The sequence below is a fragment of the Lichtheimia ornata genome (assembly GCF_029851405.1).
Source record: "Lichtheimia ornata isolate CBS 291.66 chromosome Unknown scaffold00013, whole genome shotgun sequence".
In the NCBI taxonomy this organism is placed as follows: Eukaryota; Fungi; Mucoromycota; class Mucoromycetes; order Mucorales; family Lichtheimiaceae; genus Lichtheimia; species Lichtheimia ornata.
Window position 1 is genome coordinate 333,863 of NW_026695333.1, and position 24,940 is coordinate 358,802.

Sequence of the window (24,940 nt, forward strand, 5' to 3'; positions counted from 1 at the left end):
CCATCATCACCATCCTCAGCCGTATCCACATGACATGATCCACCCTTCCTGCTGACAACGCGCCAAGTAACCAAAGCAACATTCCAGGATATCTCATCATTGCACTTATTGCCATCCACCCATCAAATCCAATATGTTGGTTGAAAAGAGCCAGGTGATCGCTGCTGGTATGCTTGCTTTTCGATCCGGATGTTGGTAAATCTCTTTCTTGGTCCTTTTCTATCGCAGCTCAACTAGGTTTTGATTGCTGTATTGCAGCGGGTTTGATGGTTGATATGGCATCATCCATTGGAATTCGCATGTACCAAAGCAAGTTGTAACACGTAAATAAAGTTGCTTCCATACAATGGCTATCTGCTGCTCATGTAATAAATGGCCACAATGCAGGTTGCCGCAAGTAACTTGAGATGAAGGAGTAAAGAATAGCAACTGCTGCCACGCTTCGTTGTGGCAGAGGAATGTGTAAGAGTGTACGTTGTAGTAGAATGACAAGGATGTGAACGTCGTTTGATACAATGCTGTAAAGGCTTTGCTAATGGCAACTGCTGCAATGAATGCTGCTACGATTGGTTGTGGCAGAGGATTGTACAAGAGAACGTGAAGAAGTCAAGAGCCCCGGGTGTTGTAGTGGGGGGTGCACACGGCATGGACTTGCCATTCAGTCAAAGACAATCGGATCAAGACAGCTGTGAGATTGACATGATGGGTTGAAGCAGGACAATCGTTCGCAGGTGGTAGTTGTATACTTGAATGGGGCCAACAGTTGAGAATGGGAGGAAGAGCAAGACGCGGGAGGTGGAAGAAGTGGAAATTAAATAGGTCATCATACACTGATGTCCTACAAATCCATGCACACTGTACATCAATCCTTGATATTGAGATTGCCTCTCTCGAACCTGAAACTTTCACACAAGGTGCTCTTGAGCATGCTGATAACCTTCATTCTAATAATGACTCCATTCTTCATACCTATGCTGTAAGAGTGATGGGAAGACTTGCTGCTAATGGATGATGTCTCGAGAGCACAATACTGTAAGCAAGGTGAAGAACTGAGTTATAGGCGTGAGCCCCTTGACAGGTTGCTGCCCAAATAGATGATGGTGATCACCTTTCAGAAGGTAGGTAAGTAAACATCATCCAATAATGAGAATCTATCAAGGTATGTGTATAGCAATATTCATGCACAAGAACATACAATAAGCGGATGCTGTCGCCTGTTTTACGTACCGCATACAATCTTCTTTTTTTTCATCTCATCTATTTAGATACCTTTCTTTTCCAAGATCAATGTCGGTGCGTTTCATTAATAACCCTGTTTCAACTATGTGGAAAGATCTGTCACATGTTCCTGATCCTTTGGTCATCATTTCCATAGTTTTCATTGTTATCCTCCCACTTCTTTTATCAACGTTGTCGTCATTGTGACCTTTTACGCCTTATAATGGAGTAAAAATTAATCATTGCTATGTACCAGTTCTGAATCCATCGTATACTCATACGTACTACACATCATTCTATATACTTGACATGGCACCCATACCTCGCTTCTGCATTGATGACGGGACCTCCCTTTATGGTTCGGATGTTGAAAACTGAGAACCATGAATCATCCCTCTGCATTTGCGAAGATGGAGATGGCAGTGCAGAAAGCACAACTAGTCCCAACCAAATCGCTGCTGATGACGACGGAATTCAAACGAACAAGGTCATACACAAACGGAAGAATTGAAATCCTTGCTTGTACATGGTTGAGAACAAGTCATACATGATGGCCAGAAGATGATGCATAAAGGAAAACATGGCCTCATTGGATGATGGTTGCTATGATTGATACTAGGCATCCTTGCACAAAGTTCTTTTCTCCCTTTCAGACACATGTGCAGCAGCTGCTCATTCTTTATCCTCCGAAGTAATTTATATTGCAAGGTTTTGTTCCCTTGTCGTACAGTACATAAAGATCATTATTCACTCCTTTTTATCATTTATTACTGCTGTGACATGCGCACATGACATTTATTGATACAAATTGCATATGTCACCACCTTTAATTCTATTCCATTACAATGTAAATGTAGACATGGTAATAAAGGATGAGCTATCAAAGGTCGCACAGCATTCATTTGGTTATCTTACAGCTCCATTTTGCACACGCGCACAGGGCAACTAGAACCAGCACCATACGCGCACTCACTTTAAAACATGGCATCTACTAAAAGAACGCTGCTATCTTCTTCGTTGAGATAATGTCAAGGCATCTGATGCGAGGAGTAAACAAGTTTATGAAATGGGGTCGCATATTCTATCAACTAAAAGAATTTGGAGTGAAGTAAAGATTTCATTGGCCAAGGTTTAGAAATGGATCTACTTCCCTTGACTGCCAACTCTAAAATGGGGTGGATGTTATGTAGAGGATGGTAGCTATAGATTTGACTTATGGATCGAATAAAAAAGCGTTGTGCTGTACATCATTAAAGCTAATTAAGTGGGTGCACTGATGATATGAGGAGTTGATAGACGAATATGGTAAAGGGGGTTTAGGTGGATCGACGAATAAGAGCGAGATAGGGGAGGTGTTGTATGCAATGTAAAGGTGGCGGGTAGACATTTCAGACTGCGAAAGGTTGCTGTTGTAAAGAGCGAGAGGGTGTAACTTGTTCGTCTTTGTTCTCGTACCTGGCCTTTCCTTCATACTCCTCACACACACACACTCACACTCTCACATTCCACACTCGTCGTCGACATCGTCCAGCACTGTCTTTCTTTTAAGCTATTTCTCTCTTCGCTACACTGCACATTACACACCAGCAGACCCCGCCCATCGTATTTCTGCAACTGGTATAGCTATCCTCTACTATCAAGAAGCCGTCCTCTTACTTGCTCTCATCGCACTAGAACCAACCGCTTACTACTCTCTCGCTCTCTCCAATTGAACCACTCAACACTATCGACCATGAAAGGATGGAAAGGAGTTGTATCCTTTTTTTATATTGACCCACCCCCCAATGATGGGGCCCGCCATTGTTGAATATGTCTAACCTGATCAGCATCTACTCTTCTATCTTTCCTTGACCATTTCTCAAAGCTTTCTAGAACAAAAGGACCTGTTGACCCTTCGTCAATGGCTGGCAATGAGAGTTCCGAGACATCATCACCATCTCCGCCTCAACAACCCTACTATGCTTCTACACCAACACCTTCGTCTGTAGCCGTTGTCCAGCAACATGATGATCCACAGTCTCCACCACCCATGTCTCAACCAGGACAAGCTATGCCATCGATCGTTGTCGTGAATGCAGAGGATGGATCGGATGTAAGTGTATCTTCGTGTGTGTGTGTGAATATGGAATGAGCGTTGACGGATATATATTACCCTAGCAACAACAGCAACAACGTCGAGCCAACGTTTCATTTGCACACAACCATCATCCTAAATCTGGTGAGCGTGATGTTCCAAAGACGGGTGCACTGGGTCGGTTGAAGAATGCTCCCAAGGATCAAATCCCTATCAGCAAAGCTCCTCGTCGACAGAAATCATCTCGGTTTTATGTCAAGGAAAAGGTGCAACTTGAAAAGACGCCTGCTTTTCATGGTAAGGATGGATGTCTATTACGCGTGATGGTACCATGTGCTAACATGTTTCTATTGCAGAGGTGCCACCCCACTTACGTCAAGATCTCTTTATCCAGAAGATCCGACAATGCACAGTGGTTTTCGATTTCAGTGATGCATCATCTGAACTTCGAGAAAAGGAAATCAAGCGGCAAACTTTACAAGAGATCCTTGAGTACGTCAATATGAATCGGGGCGTCTTGACCGAAGCTGTTTATCCTGAAATTGTCAACATGGTATGTGTACATGCATGCTCTTGCTTTTCTCTTTATCACGTGGGATAAGCAACTCATCATCATTGTAGTTTTCGATCAATCTCTTCCGTACCATCCCACCTCAAGTCAACCCTGTGGGTGATGCATTTGATCCAGAAGAAGATGAACCAGTACTCGAGTTGGCTTGGCCTCATTTGCAGATCGTGTACGAGTTTTTCTTGCGCTTTTTGGAGTCTCCTGAATTCAACATTGCTTATGCAAAAAAGCATATTGACCAAAAGTTCATTCTGCAGGTAAATTGGATTGTGTGTGCGTGTGTACATGCTAAATGGGGGGGTGGAATACTTTCGGCTAATGGTATGATCCTATGTAGCTCTTGGAGCTTTTCGATAGCGAGGATCCTCGAGAACGTGATTTCTTAAAGACGACGTTGCATCGGATATATGGAAAGTTCCTCAACCTTCGTGCGTCTATTCGTCGATCCATCAACAATATCTTTTTCCAATTCATCTACGAAACGGAGCGTCACAATGGCGTAGCAGAGTTGCTTGAGATTCTTGGAAGCATTATCAATGGTTTCGCATTACCTTTGAAAGAGGAACACAAGATTTTCTTAACACGCGTCTTGATCCCGTTGCACAAGGTCAAATCACTCGGCTTGTATCATCCTCAATTGGCCTACTGCGTCGTTCAGTTCCTTGAAAAGGACCAAGCCCTTACATATGAGGTACAATGACACACACAGGCAAAAGCAAAATGTGACAAGTGTATTCTAATAAGGTTGTGGAATCATGGTAGGTTATCACTGGTTTACTGCGATATTGGCCCAAAGTCAACAGCCCAAAGGAGGTCATGTTTTTGAATGAATTGGAGGAGATATTGGACGTGATTGATGCATATGAATTTCAACGTGTCATGGTGCCATTGTTTATCAAGTTGTCACAATGCATTTCAAGTTCACATTTTCAGGTAAGAGAGAAACATTGGGATGTACCTCTGGGGTCACTGTATTGATTCATGGATATATCAATAGGTTGCAGAGCGTGCCCTTTACTATTGGAGCAACGATTACATTGTCAGCTTGATAGCCGAAAACATGGAAACGGTGATGCCCATTATCTTCCCCGCATTATACAAGACGTCAAAGTCCCACTGGAATAAGTGAGTATATGGAGCATGAGGAAAATGTAATTGGATCACCCCTTGCTAATTTATTGTTGTTATAGGACGATCCTCAACCTCGTATATACCGCTCTCAAATTGTGTATGGATATCAACCCTATCTTATTCGATGAATGTGCCAACCAGTACAAAATACAAAGACAACTGTACGTATCAACAATATGAAAAGTGTTTCGAGATCCTTGATGGTTAACCATGTGTCATTGATGTAGTGAGCGAAAGCGGCAAAAGGAAAGTGAAGAAAATTGGAAAACGCTTCAGCGGAAAGTTATGGTGTTGGCTTCCACTGCTCCCTCTGATGAAGCACAACCCAGTGATCCTCAAAATGAATTTGCTTTCCCAGCACCTCCAGGTAAGGAGATACCTTGTCCCTGAGTACTTTTGGAAGGAGATGCTGATCACACACATGCTATGATAGGGTTGCCAGGTAGTGCCATGGAGGTTGAAGAAGATATCCTACTTGATGATGAGCCTGAAGCGATGGAACCTGATCACTCAGCGGAACACACTGATGCTATTCATCCAGATATGGTGAGTGTAAACTTTGAGTTTACTTTTTGACATTAGTTAACATGGCGTATCATAGCAACAATTTGATACAGCACCTGTGCAATATCAGCAATTTAGACGAAAATCGATTATACCTGTGGATGAGACTGTAAGTATGCGATTGGACAAGAGGGATAGGGGTGTATTCATGACTCAACGTGTCGGCATTAGGTATTCAATGAGCTTTCACGCCACGTGAGCTTGGATGAAGTTTTGAATCAAGCACCTGGTGCATCAGCGGCAGCGGCAGCCGAAGCCGAGGCGGCAGCAGCAGCAGCAGCAGCAGCGGCACATGCATCCAACAATGCTGTCGACCCATCCAACGTACCCAGTAGCAATGAACAGCAAAGAATGAGTCTGGATAACAACATCCCTTCATAAAAAAAGGATACATATATAGGCTATCGAGCATTTATATACACATACAAGATATTGGAGGACCCCCAACATGCAATGAATAGGTATATTACATTAAACATAAAAACGAAATGGTATACACACTTGAGTCATGGGGTATCTATGGTGAATGAACAGTATCGGGATCATTGTTGTTGCTGTCCTTGGATCCTGATGCTCGTGAGTCGATGGTAGCGGATGTAGTAAGAATGGTAGGCATCAGTGCACTGCTTCTATTTTCATGAATGATAGGAGTGTGTTGATGCTGGTTGGTTGAATCAGTGAGTGTGCCGCATGAAGCGCATCGACGAAAATCATCCAATTGAATGTCATGTGATTGTGAGCTGAGTGATGGTCTTTGTTGATGCGATCGGCCAAAGAGCGCTCGTTTTCGGATCCCTCGAACGACTTGCACCAAATCCGAATCATAGCCAATTAGCAATATAAACAGCATGTTGGTAATGGGCCAATAGATAATAAGAACGATTTGATTTGCACTCTATATACATACACAAGCAATGTGAGATGATGGATCCATCAAAGCAGCACGCATTATTTGAAGTTACCTTGAGCATCAAAATGACTGTTGCAAGGTTGCTCACGAACAACACGGTTGTACGTATGACATTTTGCATAATAATAGCATAGTACGAACCCGATGCTTGCTCATCATCGAGTGAGGTTCGTATACGTTTGACATGGCGGTATAAGGTGATACCGATAGCGATAGTGACATACAAGTCGACTAGCGTGTCGTATACGGTGTAAACCGGTCCCCACTTTAAAACGTTAATGCCGCTCCCAATAAAAATGTAACCCAGATCCACCCATACACTATTACTTACAGCTTTGTTTTCTTGAAATTGGCATGCTCCACTAGGCAGAACAGCACGCTCCAACAATACAACATCGACAGCGCCGATAATGATACGCATTCCAACAAGGACGACATGCAAACTTTTGATATAGGAGTTCCATCCAAATGGAAGTACTGCCCGTATTCGCAATAAGAGTACCGTCATGCCCGCTGTCATACTTAGATGATAAAGAACATCGGCTGTTCGTGCGATATGGGTACAATTGTTGATTCTATGTATATGTGGTACATGAGAAAACGTATGCTTGCATAATAAAACACGTTACACTTACGCTTGTTTACTCGACATGGTAGCGAATAAGGCAGTTTTTGTGAGCATGGTTCCTGCCATGAAGCATTTGAGTAGGCGTATTGGAAAGTTTTTCTGTTCCATCCTATTAGTGGCACAACGAAACATAAGTTGACCGGAATAGGCCATGACAGCGCCTAGCACGGTGATGGTGGCAATGACTGTAGGTGATACAGGGTATACAGCTGCTGATATATTCGTCTGGCCGAGAGACGACATGACTGCATTGCCTTTTCCATTTGTTGTATGCGTAAAAAAAGCAATCAAAATGGTTTCATGCAAGTGGTCGGTTTTTCTTTTTCTCTATATCCTGGGTTTGCATTAACGTCACTGTGAAACCACCCCACCCTACCAAAATACCTAGCCTCTTTATCCGTTACGTAACGTATGGATCGTGCACTTTTGCTCATTTTCCGAATTCGTTGGGTTTCACCAAGGACGTCTATTAGAAGAACGCGATAATACGTATCGCATCATACTGCTGCTTTCGAATTGATGTTCTTATGTATACACAAGAGTCATTAAAGATGTGCTTTATTGGACAAAGAAAAGGAGGTTCATAATGCTCTATCGCTTTCAACACAAAGAGACCCACCAACCTAATGCCACCATCATCACCCACTTCTTTGTATGTGCTGCATGTAACACACGTCATCTGTGAAATGATTGGATCTCCGAATAAGGTGTCGGCTGGGATGAGCACGTACACGCAGCGCTGACTTACGTGTCCTTGAATTTTCCTGCTCTCACTTGTTCCTCCTCCTCGACAATGGAATTCTCGATAGCCAATCCAACAGAATACGCCTCCGTGCCAATCGAGCATCGATTCGAACCTTACGATGATAATGGCGGGTGAGTTAAAAGTGACCCCATTGCCCCCTTCCCATGTATACTTGTTCCTGACCCACTCCCCAACGACAACACGAACAGCACAAGCTTGGCCATTGCTGGAAAAGACTTTTGCGTTGTTGCATCAGATACCCGACAAAGCACAGGCTACAACATCAACTCTCGATACGCGCCCAAGGCTTACCGACTTGCCGACAATGCAGTGATCGCCATGAACGGTTTCCACGCCGACGGTCTTACCTTGAAGAAGGTGCTTGATCAACGTCTCAAGGTATTCACTTTACAGAGAGAGGGGGGTGAAGACATGCATGAAACAGTACTCATTCATGTATGTATGTGCGATACAGTGGTACAAGTTTGCACACGACAAGGAGATGTCTGTTACGGCTCTCGCCCAAATGCTTTCAATCACCTTGTATCAGAAACGTTTCTTCCCTTACTACAGCTTTTGTTGTCTTGGAGGTGTTGATGAGGAAGGTAGAGTATCATGACGCGTATCAATTTCGAAAGTGGACGAGGACATTCATTTTGACCATCATGGTGCATAGGTGTTGGTGCTGTATACTGTTATGATGCTATTGGTTCATACGAACGCGAAAACTACCGTGCTAACGGCTCAGCAGCTGCATTGATTCAACCCTTCTTGGATAACCAGGTATGGATCTCATTCAACATCTTTATATACATGTACGTACAGCCCATTCATTGACATGGTTGATTCTTAGGTTGGTCGCAAGAATATGCAAAACGTATCATATCAGCCTTTGGAATTGGAAGAAGTTTTGAAGATTGTCAAGGATGCGTTCACCTCTGCAACGGAACGTGATATCTATACTGGCGACTGCTTGCAAATCTTTATCATTAGGAAAGATCAGGAGGTGGAAGTACAACATTTCCCATTAAAGAAGGATTAGGTGCCCTTTTTGATCAATAAAGAGATTGTATATCCAACATATCCGTGTATAAGATCAATCCCAGTTTCAGACGCGTTTTATTAAAGTACTATACTACATGTACATGTTATCCATGGGGGCAGTATGGTTAAAAGAGGGTGGCACGATAAAGGATCGGGAACTCGGAGCTTAGATGTAAAGGCATAGATTGGCCATTCTTACATTGTTTCTTCTTTTCCAAATGACGCATGGCACGATCGACGTACTTGCTTCCTCTCCAAAATGGTATACACAATTACCAGCATCATCACTTACATGCCTATTGTCGGAGAGCCATTGCAGCCATGATCAACGACCTTCACCACAGAGCGATCTATCATCGAAAAGACCATCCAGATTGAACCGAAAACAATACATTGGTCATTACTCCAAGATGTCATATCATTTGCGTAAAAGATGTGATCAAGCATCAAACATGGAAGCCGATAACGAAAACGAAGCAAAAATCCACCTAACGCGACATACAAAAAAGATCGCTCAGCAGCGCAACAGGGCGTTCAGTCTGGATACCTATCAAGAACTTCGTCGTGGTATTGTAAAGAAAGCTGTACAGGCAAAGCGCGAGTGCGATGAGCAACCTACCATCCACGACGCATCACCGAATCAGAAAGTGAGTCAACGTGGCAGGCCAAGGAGGTCCGCCATTCGCACAAGGAAACGTGGCAACAAGAATGAAGATTTGGGATTAGGCTTTGCCATTCCTGCCAAGTATCAATACTTTTCCACGGATGTGGATAGTGAAGATACCGAGTTTTATCCCCCCGAGTGGTTTCCAAATATGGATCATGTTGATCAAGTCATGCTAGACCTTGGGATCGATAACAAAGGTAAATATGATTGACAAGGGTCAATGCTTTGAGAATACTCATTTCAAGTGCCAATGGATAATAGCAACGTCTGAGAAATACCCGAATGATCCATACTTATCAAGGCTCCATCCAAAAGATAAAGCATTGGCAGCTTATCTTGGTCTTCCAGCGTCCAAATACCTAAGATCCAAGCGCACCCTCATCATGGCAGCCTGTGAGTTTAACAAGCATGGGGTTCAGCATGTGCGATGTGTAGATACCAGAAAGCTATTACACATTGATTCTTCCAAAAGTACTTTGATGCATCAACTATTTCTAAGGCTTGGATGGTTACGACCACATTCTCCCTCAACTTAGAGCACGTGGATCGCTTCTTGTTGACCTTTGTTTTTTCAGACTAAATCCCATCCACATGTAACCACACGCACGCATCCTATATCTCGCATCTCCTCATTACCTCCTTGTTATCATTACAAAGACACCAATAAAGTAGCAAGCATTTATTGTTGGCTCATAGCAAGTTCTTTATCTCTAATAATCTGCAAGAATGGAAGCGGATACGCGGGATGAAAGTATTTGTTCAACCAATGAAATGGGGCACAGACGTCATGCATTAAACCTTGCCCAATGGGTACCTGTTACCAAGGCTCGATGTGAAAGATATAAAGACGATCCATGGAGAACAACCCCGTTTTCACTTGTTGAATCTCCATCTTTTTCTTTCTTTCTTTCGATATACACACATTATACGACATGTCATCACCGCCGTTACCACCATCATCACCATCTACTTCAGACAATATGATATCCTCTCAACAGCAACAACAGCAACAACAGAAAAAACAGCGTACATTACATAGCTCTATCGAGAAACGTAGGAGAGAACGGATCAATGACAAGATACAACAGCTTAAAGAGATGGTCCCGGCATGTAATCCTTATTCAGAAAAGAATCCCATCGCTGGACCCTCACTTTATCAACCTCTTCATAAATTGACCATCTTGCAAGCTGCCATTGAATACATCGAAGAAATGCATCAAAAGTTACTCGACGCTGCTGCTGCTGCTTCATCATCATCGCCCGACTCAGCAGCAGCAACGCCGTCCCATCATCATCATCACCATCACCATCTCCTTGACGACCCAAAGATAATTCAAGTGATTGAACATGCTCAGCAATGTGCCAATGGTAGTGCTTCTTCTGGTTCTTATCGTAAAATCCTGGAATAATAATCCAACATGTGCAAAAAGCAAATAAACAATAGCAACAGGATTATTGGGGATGGATGTTGATGAGCCAACTCTCTATCTAATGCTGAAAAAGCCTTGCGGAGTGTTTCATTCTTCCTCTCTCTTTCACACCTCTCTCTTTTTTTATTCTTCCAAGCGCGCGCTCGTTAACATGTCATCCTGGTGTGAGTTGAACATGTGTTTTTATTCTCACTCGAGCTTTTTCTCTTGACCGTTCTTGTTTATTCTATTCTAGTCTCGCAATTGAGCAGCACTGTTTCCAACATTACGGGTGTCGGCTCCACCGTGGAATCCATTCGTACCGTTGCAGACACTGTCAAAGATGGCCAATATTATACTCCATTGGATGAGAAGGATCTCGATTGGACCTGTGCATCTGGTTCTTCGACTGAAAACCAAGTTTTTTATGTGACCACGAAGACTGGAGGATTTGCTTTTGTGCAGCTTATCTACTCGAGTATTGGGTAAGTAGTAGTCATTGACATGGGGTGTGTGTGTCTCTCTCTCTCTTTTTGGGAATCACATGCTCATTCTTGGGCACACAACAGTATCTGGAACCCCACCATCTCGTTCACTTGCCGCTTCTACGATCCTGCCACCAAGACCAATGCATTCAAGAATATCAACCAAGCCTATCAATTTGAGCTTTCTGAGGATCGTCGTTCTGTCAAGACTGAATTCTTCAATATCACATTGGACCCCACTCAATCGACTTACAAGGTGCAAATCACACATCCGGATTTGGTGGTGTCGTTGGAGTTTACACGCATCGACAAAGGTTTCAAGGTGGGCGAAGGTCGCACTTATTTGGGTGGTGGTGACTTGAATTCAGCGGCTGGTTTCGTTTCGCACAAATTCTGGCCACGTGCTACTGCCAAGGGTACTTTTATTGTCGACAAGGTGCTCCATGAAGTCGAAGGCGATGGCATGTTCATCCACGCTATTCAAGGCATGCAACCCCAGCTTATTGCCTCCAATTGGAACTTTTGCAACTTCCAAGGCACCGATGCCTCCCTTTCCATGATGCAATTCCAAACCACAAAGCAATATGGTGCTGTCAACATCAATCAAGGTTCCATTGTCTTGCGTGAAAAGCTCATTTCAGTATCGGTCGAGAACCATGTCGAGTTATTGGATTTGGTCAAGGATGAAGAAACAGAGTATGACATTCCTCAAAAGATCAAGCTCACCTGGAAGGGCAAAACCATCAAGGAATCAGAAGATGAAGAACCAAAGGATGTCTCCGTGGTCATGATTGTCTCCGTCAAGAACTTGATTGATAAGATCGATGTGCTCAATGAAATCCCATGGTTCCTCAAAAAGCTCGTCCAGCGATTCGTTGTCAAGCCCTACATCTATCAATGGTTAGACAAAGCCACCGCCGAAATTACCGTGGGCGATGAGAAAGTAGAGGTGGAGGGTCAATGTTTCCAAGAGCTTGTTTTCGTGTCTGGTTTCTAGATTCACTCTTCTTATGACATTTCTATTACTTGTAATATTTCAGACACCCACACACACACACACACATAGTCATCACTAGCCATTACCATTACCATCATCAACATAATAGTAGTTTTTAGAATACCCCTTCTTTAACACACACACACTCTCACACACTTACAATGAAGATAACTGAAGTAATACATTAATCAATGTCCATCCTTTTATTCTATAATTATAGTGACTATGTCATTTCATTCATAAACTTGTGATTCCTTTTTGAATGGTTTAACAGTGCCTATGGAGTATGTAATGACTTATGGTAGGAGATTGGTGGGTTCAATATAGACTGCTGCATGCATAGGTGATAACAATGATGAGATTGAAAGGAGCGGGTTTACCACACATAGGAGACAATCAATGATCTTTGTTTTATAGATTGGCAGCAACAATGAAAGACACTTTAATTTAGAAATCCTAGTTTACACAACAAAGCAGCTCGTAACGCCTTATGCTTCGTCCTCATGGGGAGGCTCGTCTATGGGTAGCAAGTCTTCGATGCCAGCCAGCTCATCACGATAAAAATAACGTATGATTGCTCTTGCTTTCGCCACACTGATGTTGTGTATAGGGTGTGTCGGTGCCTATAAACAAGATGACCGATTACTACTGACATCCTGTAACCTTGTTACACATAATGCAATGCATGCATGCATGTTCATACCAGTAAATTTTCGACATCACCAAACACGGTAAGATCGTTGTTGCATTTCCACATCAAGGAACCAATACCACCCTTTGAAGAGTCAACGCCTCTCTCTCGAATCAATGCTGCCTTTTCATTGTCGATGGTGACCATATGCTGAACCGTTGATAACCCAGAGAGACAATAGCATGTATGGTAATAATCAGCACCCCTAGGAAAACAGCACGTGTTGGTTCTTGGATGTCAAGGCCACCTCATTCATAAGCAATCCCACTTACTTTCCAGGCTTGTCAATCAATCCACCATATTCGGACTGGCAGCAAATAAGAATGTATTCTTGTAAAGCGTCTAAGAATGGTGTCAATGCTTCGATCAGGCAGTACATCCAAGCAAGCAGCAACACATACCTCTATCAAGCAAGTAGTCGCTTCCTTTGAAAGGTTGTGTTAGTCTACGAACATGAGATTGAGAAATAGTGATACATACCAGGTTGGGTTTTCCGCCTGTTGACTTCAGCATGAAGAATTGGAAAGTCACCTGCGCCCCAAAATGAATAGCATCCATCGACCAACTTGTTTGTACGTCCTTGAAAACCACCTTCAAGCTCCATTTGTCGTGATACACACCATTTCTAACACCAAAATAACCCATTGAGTGACCAGCTTCATCGATCATGATATAGCCCATAGAACCATACAATAAGCTTATCCACGTTCAGGACATGTGTCTCTCCAAGGATTTCCATTGCAGCGAGACCACAAAAGGTATATCCATTATGAGCTTCTTTGCCTGGGTAAGGTCCAATTCCACCTTCGTATGTTTGTGACCTAAGAAAAACATAATTAAGGATAGTCCACGCATTAAAAAGTAGAGAGTACCATACCTCTTGATAAAGTCTGCACAGCCTTTTGTCAGCTCAGGAGTAAGAAGATTCGTCATAGCTGCCACCGACAATGCACAATAGGAGCCGCTACACCACCACGCAAAATGATCAGCCACATGTCCATTGTTTCTAATCCATCGGCTATCACATACCGGATATCAGTTTCGCCACCAGTGTGCATTGTAAAGGAGCCATCCGGTTGTTTCATACGAAGAAGGAATGCATAAAGTGATTCTCTGACATGAATGATTCATCTTTAATGCATATGTTATACTCCTCCAAATAACCATCCAGCTCTCTTACCTATCAATCACATCGTAGGCTTCATTGGTACCAAGGATGGCAAGTGCATTCACAGCAGCATAGGTTGTGGCAAGGTGAGCAAGCTGATTTGGACCTCCACTGAAACCTCCTTCAGGGTGTTGCCATGAACGAATGGACGCAATTCCCCTATGATGTACCATCATTCATTCAATCAACCATCCGTGCTCATCGGTCATCATACGACGCCCCTTTGATCTTTACCTTTCCACAATATCGGGTGTGATATCCGCTTCGAGTAACTCAAGTGAATGTAAGATCCAGTAGACTAGCCAAGGTTTGCTGGCATCAAGAACGACCATCCACCGGCTGAGGTGGTTCAATCCTCGTTTGAGATAAGGGATATGATTTTCCCGTTCCAAGCGCACGCTGTGTGGATCGCATTACGAGCAAAAAAGAATCGAGTGGTGAGCGTTGTTGGTTATCGTGATTTCTCATTGTCCATGTCAACCTTTCCAACGGTTTGCGTCGAATGTTGTGAGGTGCATAGGTCGCGTAGCATTCCAACACTGACTCCTCCGTCCTTTTCTGCAAAAGACAACGTGTGTGTCAATCGGCTTGCGTATTACAATGCTGCAGTCGGCTTACCTGTGCAATCGATGTGTCAGTTGGTAATGTGTCGTCGCGATATCGCAGTTGTGCCAAAGGTGTCGTGCCGTCGAGAATACCCATTAAGACAAGAAAGAGGGAAAAGTTCAAGTTCCAACACCCCATTTTCAATGCCCTCCTTTTATGCCTGCATGTTTCACCCAGCCAATGGAACCATGTCCTGGATTATTATGCACACCCACCATTGATAGCGATTACCCTCTATAGTAGATAGTTGACCACTACACATATTATCTCATACAAGGATCGCTTTATCAATAAATAGAATATAATAAAGAAAGTAGTGTGTTCCGCTATCTTCTCCTCGGTGGCAATTCCTGCAATCCAATATCCTCAAACTCTTCATCCTCTCTTGAAGGAATATGGCGATGATGGAAATGATTGGAAGTTCGATAGGGTGCTATTGATTCTGATACAATGGGCGCATTCATACAACTGTCAAGGGTGATTCCACTCTCTTCTCCTTCCTCCAAAGAAAACAGATTTTGTTGAGACGAGCCGCTTTGTTGCTCCAAGTTGAAATCCTTAAAGTTCTTGTTGCTTCCACCGACCATGGTGCTTCCATCAGCAGTGCTTGTATTGGATGCTTGTGTCGTCACGCATGTATTGGTGGAGACGCTTTGTTGTTGTTGGAACATCCAATTATTGGCCGAACCATTCTGGTAATTGAACCATCCACACCATTGCTCCAATTCTTGCTGGCTACCCACTTGAAGAAGGACATCATACATGCCACGACCATGGACCTTGAAAATGTATGCATCCTCCTTATTAGATACCACCGATGCCCGATAATACCCAAGCACTTCGCCCTTGTTAGACTTTTCCTAAAGGTGATAATAAATAATTGCTTCTCATCTCTTCTATATAACCAATTTCCCTTACCGAGTAAAATGAAAAGTATCCCACACGTGGAAAAAGAAACACATGCTTCATATCCCAAGCACCGAGTAATGGAAAATATCGAAAAACAACTTGAACTGGCATACGGCCCTAAGGATACATGATAATGAGCATCACATGTAGAAATGATGTGGTCAATACACAACACACCTCGTGGGCTTCCAAAATGGAATCATTATTGGACAAGTGATGAGGCACCACGGAGTTCTTCCTTCCTGGCATAAACGTTGATCCCAATGGGTTGGGACTTGCAAGCATCCGATTGATACTGATCAATTCTCGGTTCTTGGTAAAGGTTTCTTCAGCACCAGGAGGTCCACCACCACCCCCTATTTGACGAGGATTGGATAGGCGATCTGCCATGGGTCGTAATCGTCCTGAAACATCGGGTCGTCTACCTCCTGCGTTGGCAGATGCATCATATTGCTGGCCCTTTTTGAAAAACAAGAGGAGCTTGGGAAAGAAGAGTACGATCATTGAAAAAGTGGTTGCCCATAATACGGTGGTTGCTGTCAGGTAGTGGCGTGTATAGTAATCGGTGGTGGGTACTGAGTAAATGACAAAGCCGATCAATGCTGAAAAGAAAATGTTGCTAACAATGTGTGGATTAATCATTTGGAGGCTTCAAGGTCATGGCATAATAATGTATACTTACTATACTGAGATACCAATTTGCCTGTATTCGCTGTATTTGGAGTATCGCTTTCCAACCGTCCTCGTCTTGATCGCCAAAAATGTCGCAAATAGGAGCTGGATACCAGCCACCACAGTAAGGATTGTGGTGAAAACGGAGCTCGCAGATCCTTGATATGAGCATTGCACATAATAGGTGGTACGTGATAATGGCACTTCGATGGTAATTATCTTGCTCGTAGAAAGCCAGGCCACTAAAAGAGACTTTATGCATAATGGCGCATGTATCAACATATAGCTCCCTCCTTTCCTCATTACCTTTTCCACAATTGACTTACCGACACAATGAACAAGATGCTGCCGGACACTTTGAGCAAATGAAAATCAGTGACGACGGTCTTTGTGATGAAGACATTGTTGAAGATTCGATAAATCCGATAATTCTTGGCGATCAGGTTCCTTTATAAGCAGCGGTGTTAGTCGACCCTTCATCATCCATATACAGCGAACGAAACTTACGAAAGCACCAATGTGAATCCAATATGAACTGTGATAGGGATCATGATACAATCGCTCACGCTTCGCTTGGCTGTGTAGCATATGATGGCTGTATACATCAACGTAAATCCAAGTAGCTCCAAAACACAAAATAGGGGGCTATGCACAAGATTATCGAGAAATCAGCATCCGATATTTCATTGTCATGAAGAATGAATCATACCTGGCAGCTTTGAATACTTCACGTTTTCTGTACAAAATGACAATGGCCATGATAATGAGCGCTACCAAGGCACCGAATGCAGCAATTGCACCAATAGCAATGGATGTCGGCGAGCCATAACCAGGATTGAGATTCACTCGAGTGGGCATTCCTTGGGGAGGCTACTATTGGTGAGCTGTATAAGATCAATCATGCAAGATACGCAAGGCATAGATTATCGATTTACTGTGCTTGTTCCATCATGGTACATGGGTGCCGATGTCAATGTCAAATCCCCCGCTGTAATACTGCCGATCTGCACCTGATTGCCTTGTTGGATGTTGTGCACACGAAAATTGCTAATAGTAGCTGCATTAATATTACATAGAGCGGTGGTATGATCCGGCGCGCATGTTGTGTGCACTTACCCAGTCATCACATCCCCATTTTGATCGAATAAAACGGGTCCAGCTGGGCCAACAAAGCTAGTGTTGAACGTGTTTGGCTTCAAGTATTGACCAAGTTTGCCTGATGCCAGGGATTTCAGAGCTGTTGTTGGATCCGTAGAGTTGTTGATTGTCTGATTAAACCCATATGCCATCACCATCATACATGAATAGGCAAGCCTATGTAACGTTTATGTATCAGCATCACCTTTTGCAACCCACAATTCACATTACCTACCCTTCATTCCTTGTCAGCACATGTCGTCCAGCATAGGGATATCTATTAGGATCATTAAATGATGGTTAAACATGGCTGCTCATAAAGTGTGGTGGTAGAGAAGTTATACATTACATGGTTGGATCGAGCTGTGACCATCGATCGAGAAATGACTCGTAAGGTGGGTACCCTTTCAGATCAAGTGTTGATTCAAACGAAAACAAGCCTCCAGCATACGTCTTTTCAAAATCAATGGGCTCCAAGTTCTTGGCGGTTGCAGCTGCATATAAAATAGCGTTGGATGTGTCTGCTGTGACATTATAAGCCGTGGATGATAGTGTCGTGCCTTGTTGTTGTTGTTCTTGTTGTTGCTCGCTCTCTTTTCTTTTCTGTATCGCATCATTGAATTGGCGTGTTGCCGAAGCGAGCGATTGTGCTATGGTACCGGTAGTCAACCAAACAGTGCTGTTGTTGATATGGCCGAGATTAGCTGCAACGGTCAAAGCTGCCACTTGTGCGTCTCCTTCAGCCGCCACAAAGACAATCTTGATGCCATCATTCATCAATGTGTTGATAGGCCCTTGGATATCGCTTTGTGGACCATCCTCATAAAACTTTTGATATGCCTTGACGTGGATCCCCTTTGCTTTCGATTTCATGACCAATGATTCGGATACTGAATATAAACAACCACGCATGAGAAACACGGCAACAAGGCGCATAAAGTATGTGTACTTACACTGCTGCCCAGAGTCGTCATTCGTATAGAGGATACCAAGCGTCGGCCAACCTTGGCTCACAAGGAAGGAAATCGCGGCATCAGCATACAACAGCTTGGTTGGTATAGTGCGAAAGAAGTAACTGTATTGAGTCTTATCCGATAACGAAGCTACAAAAGACAACAAGAGTGAATGGTCGGCTCTCCATGGAAGTGCGTGTGTGATGAGCCCATGTTGACACTTACTTGCAGCTGCACTGAAGGAACATTGAGGAATGCGAAGGGTGCTTGTCATGAGCGCAGACAACGAAGTCCATGACGAAGAAATGTCTCCAATGACGCCAATGACACCTTCTTGAATGAGAGAGACGGCGGCGAATACAGCTTGGGTGATACCTTCTTGACCTTGGACTTGCTTTGGAAAAGAGTCGCGCTCCACCAAGGTGATGTAGGCACCGGGTATTAATTGTTTGGCATTGATTTCCTCAGCAGCCATACGAATGGCCGAGGTACCTCTATATAGAGTAGTAGATAGCCTTTTAGCTGCATGATAATAAAAAACTCAAGCATCTCCCCTCCCTTACGTCAATGTCAACTCTCGGGTATAATTATTTCCTTGCTGATGAAAGGGCATTAGCACACCCACTTTAAGCTCGGTCCAGCCGGGTTGTATATTGTTGGGGTATATATATGTGGATCCATTCTCTTTTCGCATTACAAACGAATAATCTTGCATGATAGATGGGGTGTTAATTATGGCTGTATTGGCTGAAGTACTCATGTTAGCTTGTTGCGGTTGGATACCGCTCCCATCAGCTTGAACTAAAGAGGCTTTTGATGTGCCGTTGTTGTTGGATGGAGGAGGAGGAGGATAGGTGGTGTCGTTCATCGCGTGATTCGATGGTACGGCCATATTGTTGGATGATGCTGGATGGGGTCGTATAGTAGTCTAGTCTTGGATACTCAAGTTTGCTCAATATAAGAGAATGAGATCAAAGTTTCTTCAGCACTCAGACATTGCAAGAAGAGAAAAAGGAGAATGATAGGTATCGCGTAAAAAGAATTGTATTGTCTTTGGAAATAGGGGTGTTAGGGGAGAGGGAGATTTCGGCAACGAGAAAGTATAAGCTGCTGCTGATGATGATGGTGATGCTTGTGGATAATGAGTTCTACGTAGCAATTACAGAATCACGTTTCACGCTGAGGGAGAAAAGCTCATTTTTTTACAAGGAGACATTTATTAGGGGAACCTCCTTGTCTTACTATGATTCAGTGGCTCATCACTCATATCATCATCGCCGTGCCTATCATATGGTGCGTTGCCATGTGGGAATGGATCACAATATTAAACTCAAAGGCGGTATCATATTATAGCGCGGGTGAAATAAAGCATTGCTGCTTGTAGTATGTATAAGGTAATGATATCGAGTAACGCAAACTGGACATTGAACACGAGTATGTGTGTGTGTGTATGTGCGTGTGCGGATCACCAGATTTCTTTCACCGACAGCTTTGTTTTGAGAACCAAGAAAGAGAGAAGGGGTTTTGATGTGCATAAAGGATCCATGTACTTTTTACCTCCTTAATGCTGTCAGAATGCGTGCTATTCGTTTAATCCATGCACCATGGGAACGCTAAACTAAGCCGATTTGCCTGTTTCTCTTTATTTGATAGGCGTTGCTATGACGACTTTTCCGTCAACTGGTTGCCATGCACGACCATAAAAGCTGTTAATAGCCATTTTCTGGTAATCCTTACTTTAATAGCATTTGCCGCCACCTTCCTTAATGTGGCCCAGGTGCTTGCTTGGTATACTGTACCTGTGCATGATGGCCGCTCATGCAGACGCCAATCTAATATTGCTATGTATTGTCAGCTTTCCTCCCAAAAGTGGATTTGCCATATTCATATACATCCGTCGACGTCCAAAAACCCTGACATCTGCATACTCATATGCATAAAATCATCTTTGATGACGACGTATCCCGTATGCTATGATATGAGCTTGCATACGAGATAGCGCAGTAAAAACGTCTGTGTGTGGTGTTGTCGTCGTTAGTATGTCCTTCCTGCATAAAACCACAAAGGGTGATCCAGAACTCGGTCCTGCCATTCCCCTGTCATGTTTGCGTCGTGCATGTGACATGTGCAACCACACACACACACATAGATGCCGGCAGTGTTTATCGGGTCATGCTTATTGCTGCTTCATCATCAGTATGACAACTAGGCCATGTCCCATACCAGGGGTATGTTTTTACATGCACGATGGAAATGTAATAGGTACAAAAAAGTACGTTGATATAGAACAAGTTGAGCCTTTTCATGCTTCAAGGGAATGGCAGGCATCCCTACTACTACCAGCATGAATGCTTTTATCCAAAATCAATATGGGTCATAATCGACTAGAACTTTCGATTTTGTGAAAGCTGTTATGTGTGTGTTATTGAAACGCGTTATGTATGTAGCTGTGAGTACATCCTCGTGTATGAGAACGCGCACACACACACATACACACATGCACACCCGAATCGCTGGCGATTGGGATCTATTATAACAAGGTCCTATCTATTTGTGTCATTCTTCAACTTGCAACGCCACCCATGTTTCTTCTTTTGTACCGGTGATCTTGTTTTGTAATCGGATCGTTGCAAATTAAGGAAGTTGGTGTGTGGGGAGCTGCCGCCTGCTGCCGCTTTGTTCCTGTGACACAGAAGAAGCGCGCGTGCATACTTGCTAAACGATAAAACACAAACACAAAACATAGACCCACCATGGAAGGTCATGCATGATAAACATGCATCATAATCAAGATTGTCTTTTATTTCTTTTTTTCATGTATGTTTTTGTTCAGCTGAATAGTGTTGATGGTGGGTAATAAGGAAGAACGAAAAAAAAAGTTGCTTACATGGTTGGTTGGTCACGACGTCGTACTAGAGACAAAGGGAGAGGGGAGGAGAAATGGTATGAACAATAGCTCCTAGGAAGATGCTAGGTTATGGAACGAAATAAGTTATAGAGAGAAAAAATCAGCATATTGGTCGATACAGACCGCTTGAAAATGAGAGGCAATGACGATGGATACGAACACCAGGGCAATAAAAAAGAGAGAGCGAGAGCGAGAAAAAGAAAGAACGAGGAAAAGAATGTAATTGGGAAGAGGGGTAAAAAGGACGATAGCGATGATGATGATGATGAGGTGCCACATTGAGAATGGTCTCATTGAGACAAAGAGGAGTGCGGTGTAACCAAATGACCGTTGTTCCGAGAATCCATTGTTGACGTTTTGCCATACTCACTAGGGGACGATAATGAAGGCGGCAAGTGAGCGTTATTGATGGTGCTCTTAGCTGTGCTGGTGGCACTCGTGATACTTGGAGGAGGCGAAGGCAATGAAGTTAAGGGTGTGGGACAATGCTGCTGTTGTTGTTGTTGCCCATTGTATTGCTGGTATTCAACTCCAAGTTTATGAAGATGCTCCCTTAGCCAGTTGTTCTCTTGCTCCAGCTGTTGCATTTGCCATGCATAGCGCTCTTCATTGTACATAGTGTGCTCGACCCATTCAAGTGCTTTTTCAATGATTTGGCTTTTGGATGGTTTACGAAAGTTTTGCAAGTTGGGTAGCATCGTTGCCAATAACTGGAACTTGCCATTCAAACACTCGCGTCTCGCACGTTCTGTGGCATTATGTACCGCACGTCGTTCTGGTGCAGCATTGCGAATCCGACTTTATAAGAAACGAATGAGTTTTCAAAGCATAAAGGAAAAGATGGCTTTGGTTGAAAGAAGAAGGAGAGCTTTACCGTCTCAATGATTGCTTGGTTTGTGGCGACATTTCTTCTTTTACGGCTGCTGGCATAGCAGCAGAAGGTAATCCTGGATCGGTGGTAACAGCACTACTATCGCGTGTTTCTTGTTGAGGACTAACCAGCTGCATCTGCTGAAGAAGCATCTCCTGAAGCATTGTCGATGAGGCATAGCTTTCATCAATAGGGATGCATAAAGAAGAAGGGTCATCGGAATAAAAAGCTTGTTGGGTTGTTGCATTGGGCGGATGTGAGCTTGACGATGACGACATGTTGTCTTTTTAAAAAAAGATGTTGAAATAAAAAGTCGTATGTATATTGAAGAAGGTTGTTTCTTTCCGTGGATAAGATGATGTTACTTAAGCCAATGTGTGTGAATCAATTGGTGATGAAAAGGGATAAACAGAAGGATAGATCGTTTACGTATGTGCGTAAAGAGAAGGAGTGATGAAATTTGAAAAGGATGGTCAAAGGAACTTTGGAAGGATAAAAAGGAGGACAAGTAGTTATATGAGCAAGTGCATTGGGCATCACATGGCCTACCAAACAGTGGTTGCTTTGATACATGCTAGCGGCAAATGATTTCCTTTTGGAACTTCATTTGGGATGCTTTGGCTTAGAGCTCTTGCCATATCCGGCGTTGCCATGTTGCTAGGCAACGACTACGATGGTAAAAGAGAGTCTCCTTTAAGCTCTGTACTATCATAGGTTGGCACGTTATACTCCATCATAAGACTGCCTTGAATAGGATGTACAGGGAAGAAGAACGACATATTATTTGGGAAACAGAAGTATGCACAACCATGCACCTGTCACCATTATTGTTATGGCCCGCACCTGAAAGCCGAGTGTTTCGGATTTGCGAAGGTCCATGCATCATCACACAATCGGGTACTTGTTTTGATATCTTTTCCCCCTTTCTTATCCCAGCTGCAAGTGCGATCATTATCTTGTGTTTCTTTTTTCGCTGTATACGGCTCTTGCCATTTTACAATTTGGCAGAGAGAATGGGTGATCGAGTGGCACAGGTGTAACGTGGTGGTGTGTATCTACGTACGTAGCTGTCCAATTGGTATCATTATTTGTCAACGCCTTGGTGGTATACTTGTATGCAGAATTCCAAAAGCAAACGAGTGATGACAAAGGAGGATGCAAGATATGAGCATGGGATGCATGTCTGTGTCGATTCCTAAAGCATTTATTGGCTGCGGCGATTCCTATAACAAGTGGTTCACGTCAGACAGTGACAAGATCTCTTGCCCCATGATTGATGTAGGTACACAAATTTACATACTTCGCCAATGACACTGCCTGCTGAGCAACCTTTTGATACGCCAACAGGGGAAACGATCTGCCCTTGACTTTTAGTATTCTCACGGCAACACAATTGTTAACCTGCCACAACAAAGGATCCTCGCCGCGTGCATTGTCTGTAACATTGTTGAGAACGGGCCACCATTATTATATCATCATCATCATCATCGCTATGAGCCATCTTTTTTTGCTTTCGCTTTCATCCCTCCTCTAATACGTACGTATCCTTGATGGATGATGTTGATGTCATTTGATATTATGATTCATAATCCTTTCCTTATACGTTGACCGTATTCATCTTTGATGATAGCAAAAATTAAAAAAGACAATCGGGGCCGCGGTAATGGCTGCACGTAAAGCCGTCAAAACTATACCAGTCCTATGGGTTGGTCACATGCCCACTCAATCAAACACGCGATTTATATGACCTTTATTATAACGAAGAAGGAGCATATCAATAAAAGATAGTTTGGATTCTATTCAACTTGGGAGGCTTATACTTTTTTTTGTGAAAGCCACAAGGCATTGTGTGAGATATCACTGGTAACAGCTTGTGTATGTACGTTATGCATAATACCCGCGACAAATCCAGGGGCACCAAACACGCTTTCCTCCTCTGTTGTTTGCCCGATCAATGCTGCAGGGGGGCCTATCTTACACACGGACAAAGAGAAGAGCCGACGTGTATACAAGACCCGATATCGCTTCTAATCCGCCACCATTGATAACCATTCTTCTCAATGTCATCATGCCGAACCAGCCTTCTGGATAAGGGATGATTATCATTTGCATCACGTATTCTCGGATGATGTTATCATTGCATCCCTCCCCTCCTTCATGTATGTATTATCACATGGAAGGAATGGTGCATCTACTACTCTACATGGTGCCAACAACTTGAGATTGTCGTAGTCGGAATGCCAAATAGAAATGCGGCATGAGTAGTAGTATGATGTATGTATGTAATAGCAAAGCAAGAGCTAGAGGAGGAGGGTACATACGTACATAACAACGACCCATCTAGAACGTCTCATCGCGGGACCTACCGATATGGCAGGCAATTATTTGTTTTGTGTCAAGGCACGGTTCACAATTGGTATAGGTGCATAGGTAGTTTCCAAAACACGTATGCTTTTATCTGCATACTTTTTTTTACCAAACCTTACTGCTCTGATGTAAGACACCAAAAATGGTATCGGTGCCCAAGATATCAATTCAAAAAGTTGGCAGCCATCTCTCTCTGACGTATGCCACAACGATGGATA

General features: G+C 43.3%; 9 protein-coding genes across 9 annotated transcripts; 5 read left to right on the forward strand and 4 right to left on the reverse strand.

Annotated features, from left to right (window-relative positions):
* Nucleotides 1–3,118: 3,118 nt before the first annotated feature.
* Nucleotides 3,119–5,936, forward strand: O0I10_003875 (uncharacterized protein; the record flags this gene model as incomplete). The annotated part of the gene is made up of 12 exons (XM_058483941.1): nucleotides 3,119–3,310; nucleotides 3,376–3,589; nucleotides 3,649–3,845; nucleotides 3,914–4,117; nucleotides 4,198–4,551; nucleotides 4,623–4,793; nucleotides 4,858–4,985; nucleotides 5,051–5,152; nucleotides 5,219–5,358; nucleotides 5,425–5,537; nucleotides 5,593–5,664; nucleotides 5,727–5,936. 12 exons carry the CDS (start codon nucleotides 3,119–3,121, stop codon nucleotides 5,934–5,936), a joined length of 2,097 nt encoding a protein of 698 aa, XP_058345330.1.
* A 136-nt stretch (nucleotides 5,937–6,072) lies between these two features.
* O0I10_003876 (uncharacterized protein) lies at nucleotides 6,073–7,336 on the reverse strand (the record flags this gene model as incomplete). The annotated part of the gene is made up of 4 exons (XM_058483942.1): nucleotides 6,073–6,450; nucleotides 6,518–6,730; nucleotides 6,797–7,040; nucleotides 7,101–7,336. 4 exons carry the CDS (start codon nucleotides 7,334–7,336, stop codon nucleotides 6,073–6,075), a joined length of 1,071 nt encoding a protein of 356 aa, XP_058345331.1.
* A 550-nt stretch (nucleotides 7,337–7,886) lies between these two features.
* Nucleotides 7,887–8,880, forward strand: O0I10_003877 (uncharacterized protein; the record flags this gene model as incomplete). The annotated part of the gene is made up of 5 exons (XM_058483943.1): nucleotides 7,887–7,969; nucleotides 8,048–8,237; nucleotides 8,314–8,443; nucleotides 8,515–8,621; nucleotides 8,692–8,880. The coding sequence occupies 5 exons, from the start codon at nucleotides 7,887–7,889 to the stop codon at nucleotides 8,878–8,880; spliced, it is 699 nt and encodes a 232-aa protein (XP_058345332.1).
* A 412-nt stretch (nucleotides 8,881–9,292) lies between these two features.
* O0I10_003878 (uncharacterized protein) lies at nucleotides 9,293–10,085 on the forward strand (the record flags this gene model as incomplete). The annotated part of the gene is made up of 2 exons (XM_058483944.1): nucleotides 9,293–9,746; nucleotides 9,811–10,085. 2 exons carry the CDS (start codon nucleotides 9,293–9,295, stop codon nucleotides 10,083–10,085), a joined length of 729 nt encoding a protein of 242 aa, XP_058345333.1.
* Nucleotides 10,086–10,481: 396 nt separating this feature from the next.
* Nucleotides 10,482–10,958, forward strand: O0I10_003879 (uncharacterized protein; the record flags this gene model as incomplete). The annotated part of the gene is made up of 1 exon (XM_058483945.1): nucleotides 10,482–10,958. The coding sequence occupies one exon, from the start codon at nucleotides 10,482–10,484 to the stop codon at nucleotides 10,956–10,958; it is 477 nt and encodes a 158-aa protein (XP_058345334.1).
* A 172-nt stretch (nucleotides 10,959–11,130) lies between these two features.
* On the forward strand, nucleotides 11,131–12,440 carry O0I10_003880 (uncharacterized protein; the record flags this gene model as incomplete). The annotated part of the gene is made up of 3 exons (XM_058483946.1): nucleotides 11,131–11,143; nucleotides 11,215–11,443; nucleotides 11,528–12,440. 3 exons carry the CDS (start codon nucleotides 11,131–11,133, stop codon nucleotides 12,438–12,440), a joined length of 1,155 nt encoding a protein of 384 aa, XP_058345335.1.
* Nucleotides 12,441–12,928: 488 nt separating this feature from the next.
* On the reverse strand, nucleotides 12,929–15,001 carry O0I10_003881 (uncharacterized protein; the record flags this gene model as incomplete). Its single annotated transcript, XM_058483947.1, has 12 exons — nucleotides 12,929–13,063; nucleotides 13,144–13,336; nucleotides 13,404–13,473; nucleotides 13,533–13,556; nucleotides 13,612–13,756; nucleotides 13,823–13,952; nucleotides 14,009–14,095; nucleotides 14,161–14,244; nucleotides 14,312–14,458; nucleotides 14,534–14,698; nucleotides 14,781–14,857; nucleotides 14,918–15,001. 12 exons carry the CDS (start codon nucleotides 14,999–15,001, stop codon nucleotides 12,929–12,931), a joined length of 1,341 nt encoding a protein of 446 aa, XP_058345336.1.
* Nucleotides 15,002–15,231: 230 nt separating this feature from the next.
* On the reverse strand, nucleotides 15,232–19,270 carry O0I10_003882 (uncharacterized protein; the record flags this gene model as incomplete). Its single annotated transcript, XM_058483948.1, has 14 exons — nucleotides 15,232–15,765; nucleotides 15,824–15,931; nucleotides 15,992–16,433; nucleotides 16,497–16,738; nucleotides 16,813–16,933; nucleotides 16,994–17,131; nucleotides 17,196–17,356; nucleotides 17,422–17,533; nucleotides 17,603–17,800; nucleotides 17,859–17,900; nucleotides 17,973–18,513; nucleotides 18,577–18,726; nucleotides 18,802–19,070; nucleotides 19,140–19,270. The coding sequence occupies 14 exons, from the start codon at nucleotides 19,268–19,270 to the stop codon at nucleotides 15,232–15,234; spliced, it is 3,189 nt and encodes a 1,062-aa protein (XP_058345337.1).
* A 2,504-nt stretch (nucleotides 19,271–21,774) lies between these two features.
* On the reverse strand, nucleotides 21,775–22,633 carry O0I10_003883 (uncharacterized protein; the record flags this gene model as incomplete). Its single annotated transcript, XM_058483949.1, has 2 exons — nucleotides 21,775–22,282; nucleotides 22,359–22,633. 2 exons carry the CDS (start codon nucleotides 22,631–22,633, stop codon nucleotides 21,775–21,777), a joined length of 783 nt encoding a protein of 260 aa, XP_058345338.1.
* Nucleotides 22,634–24,940: the final 2,307 nt, after the last annotated feature.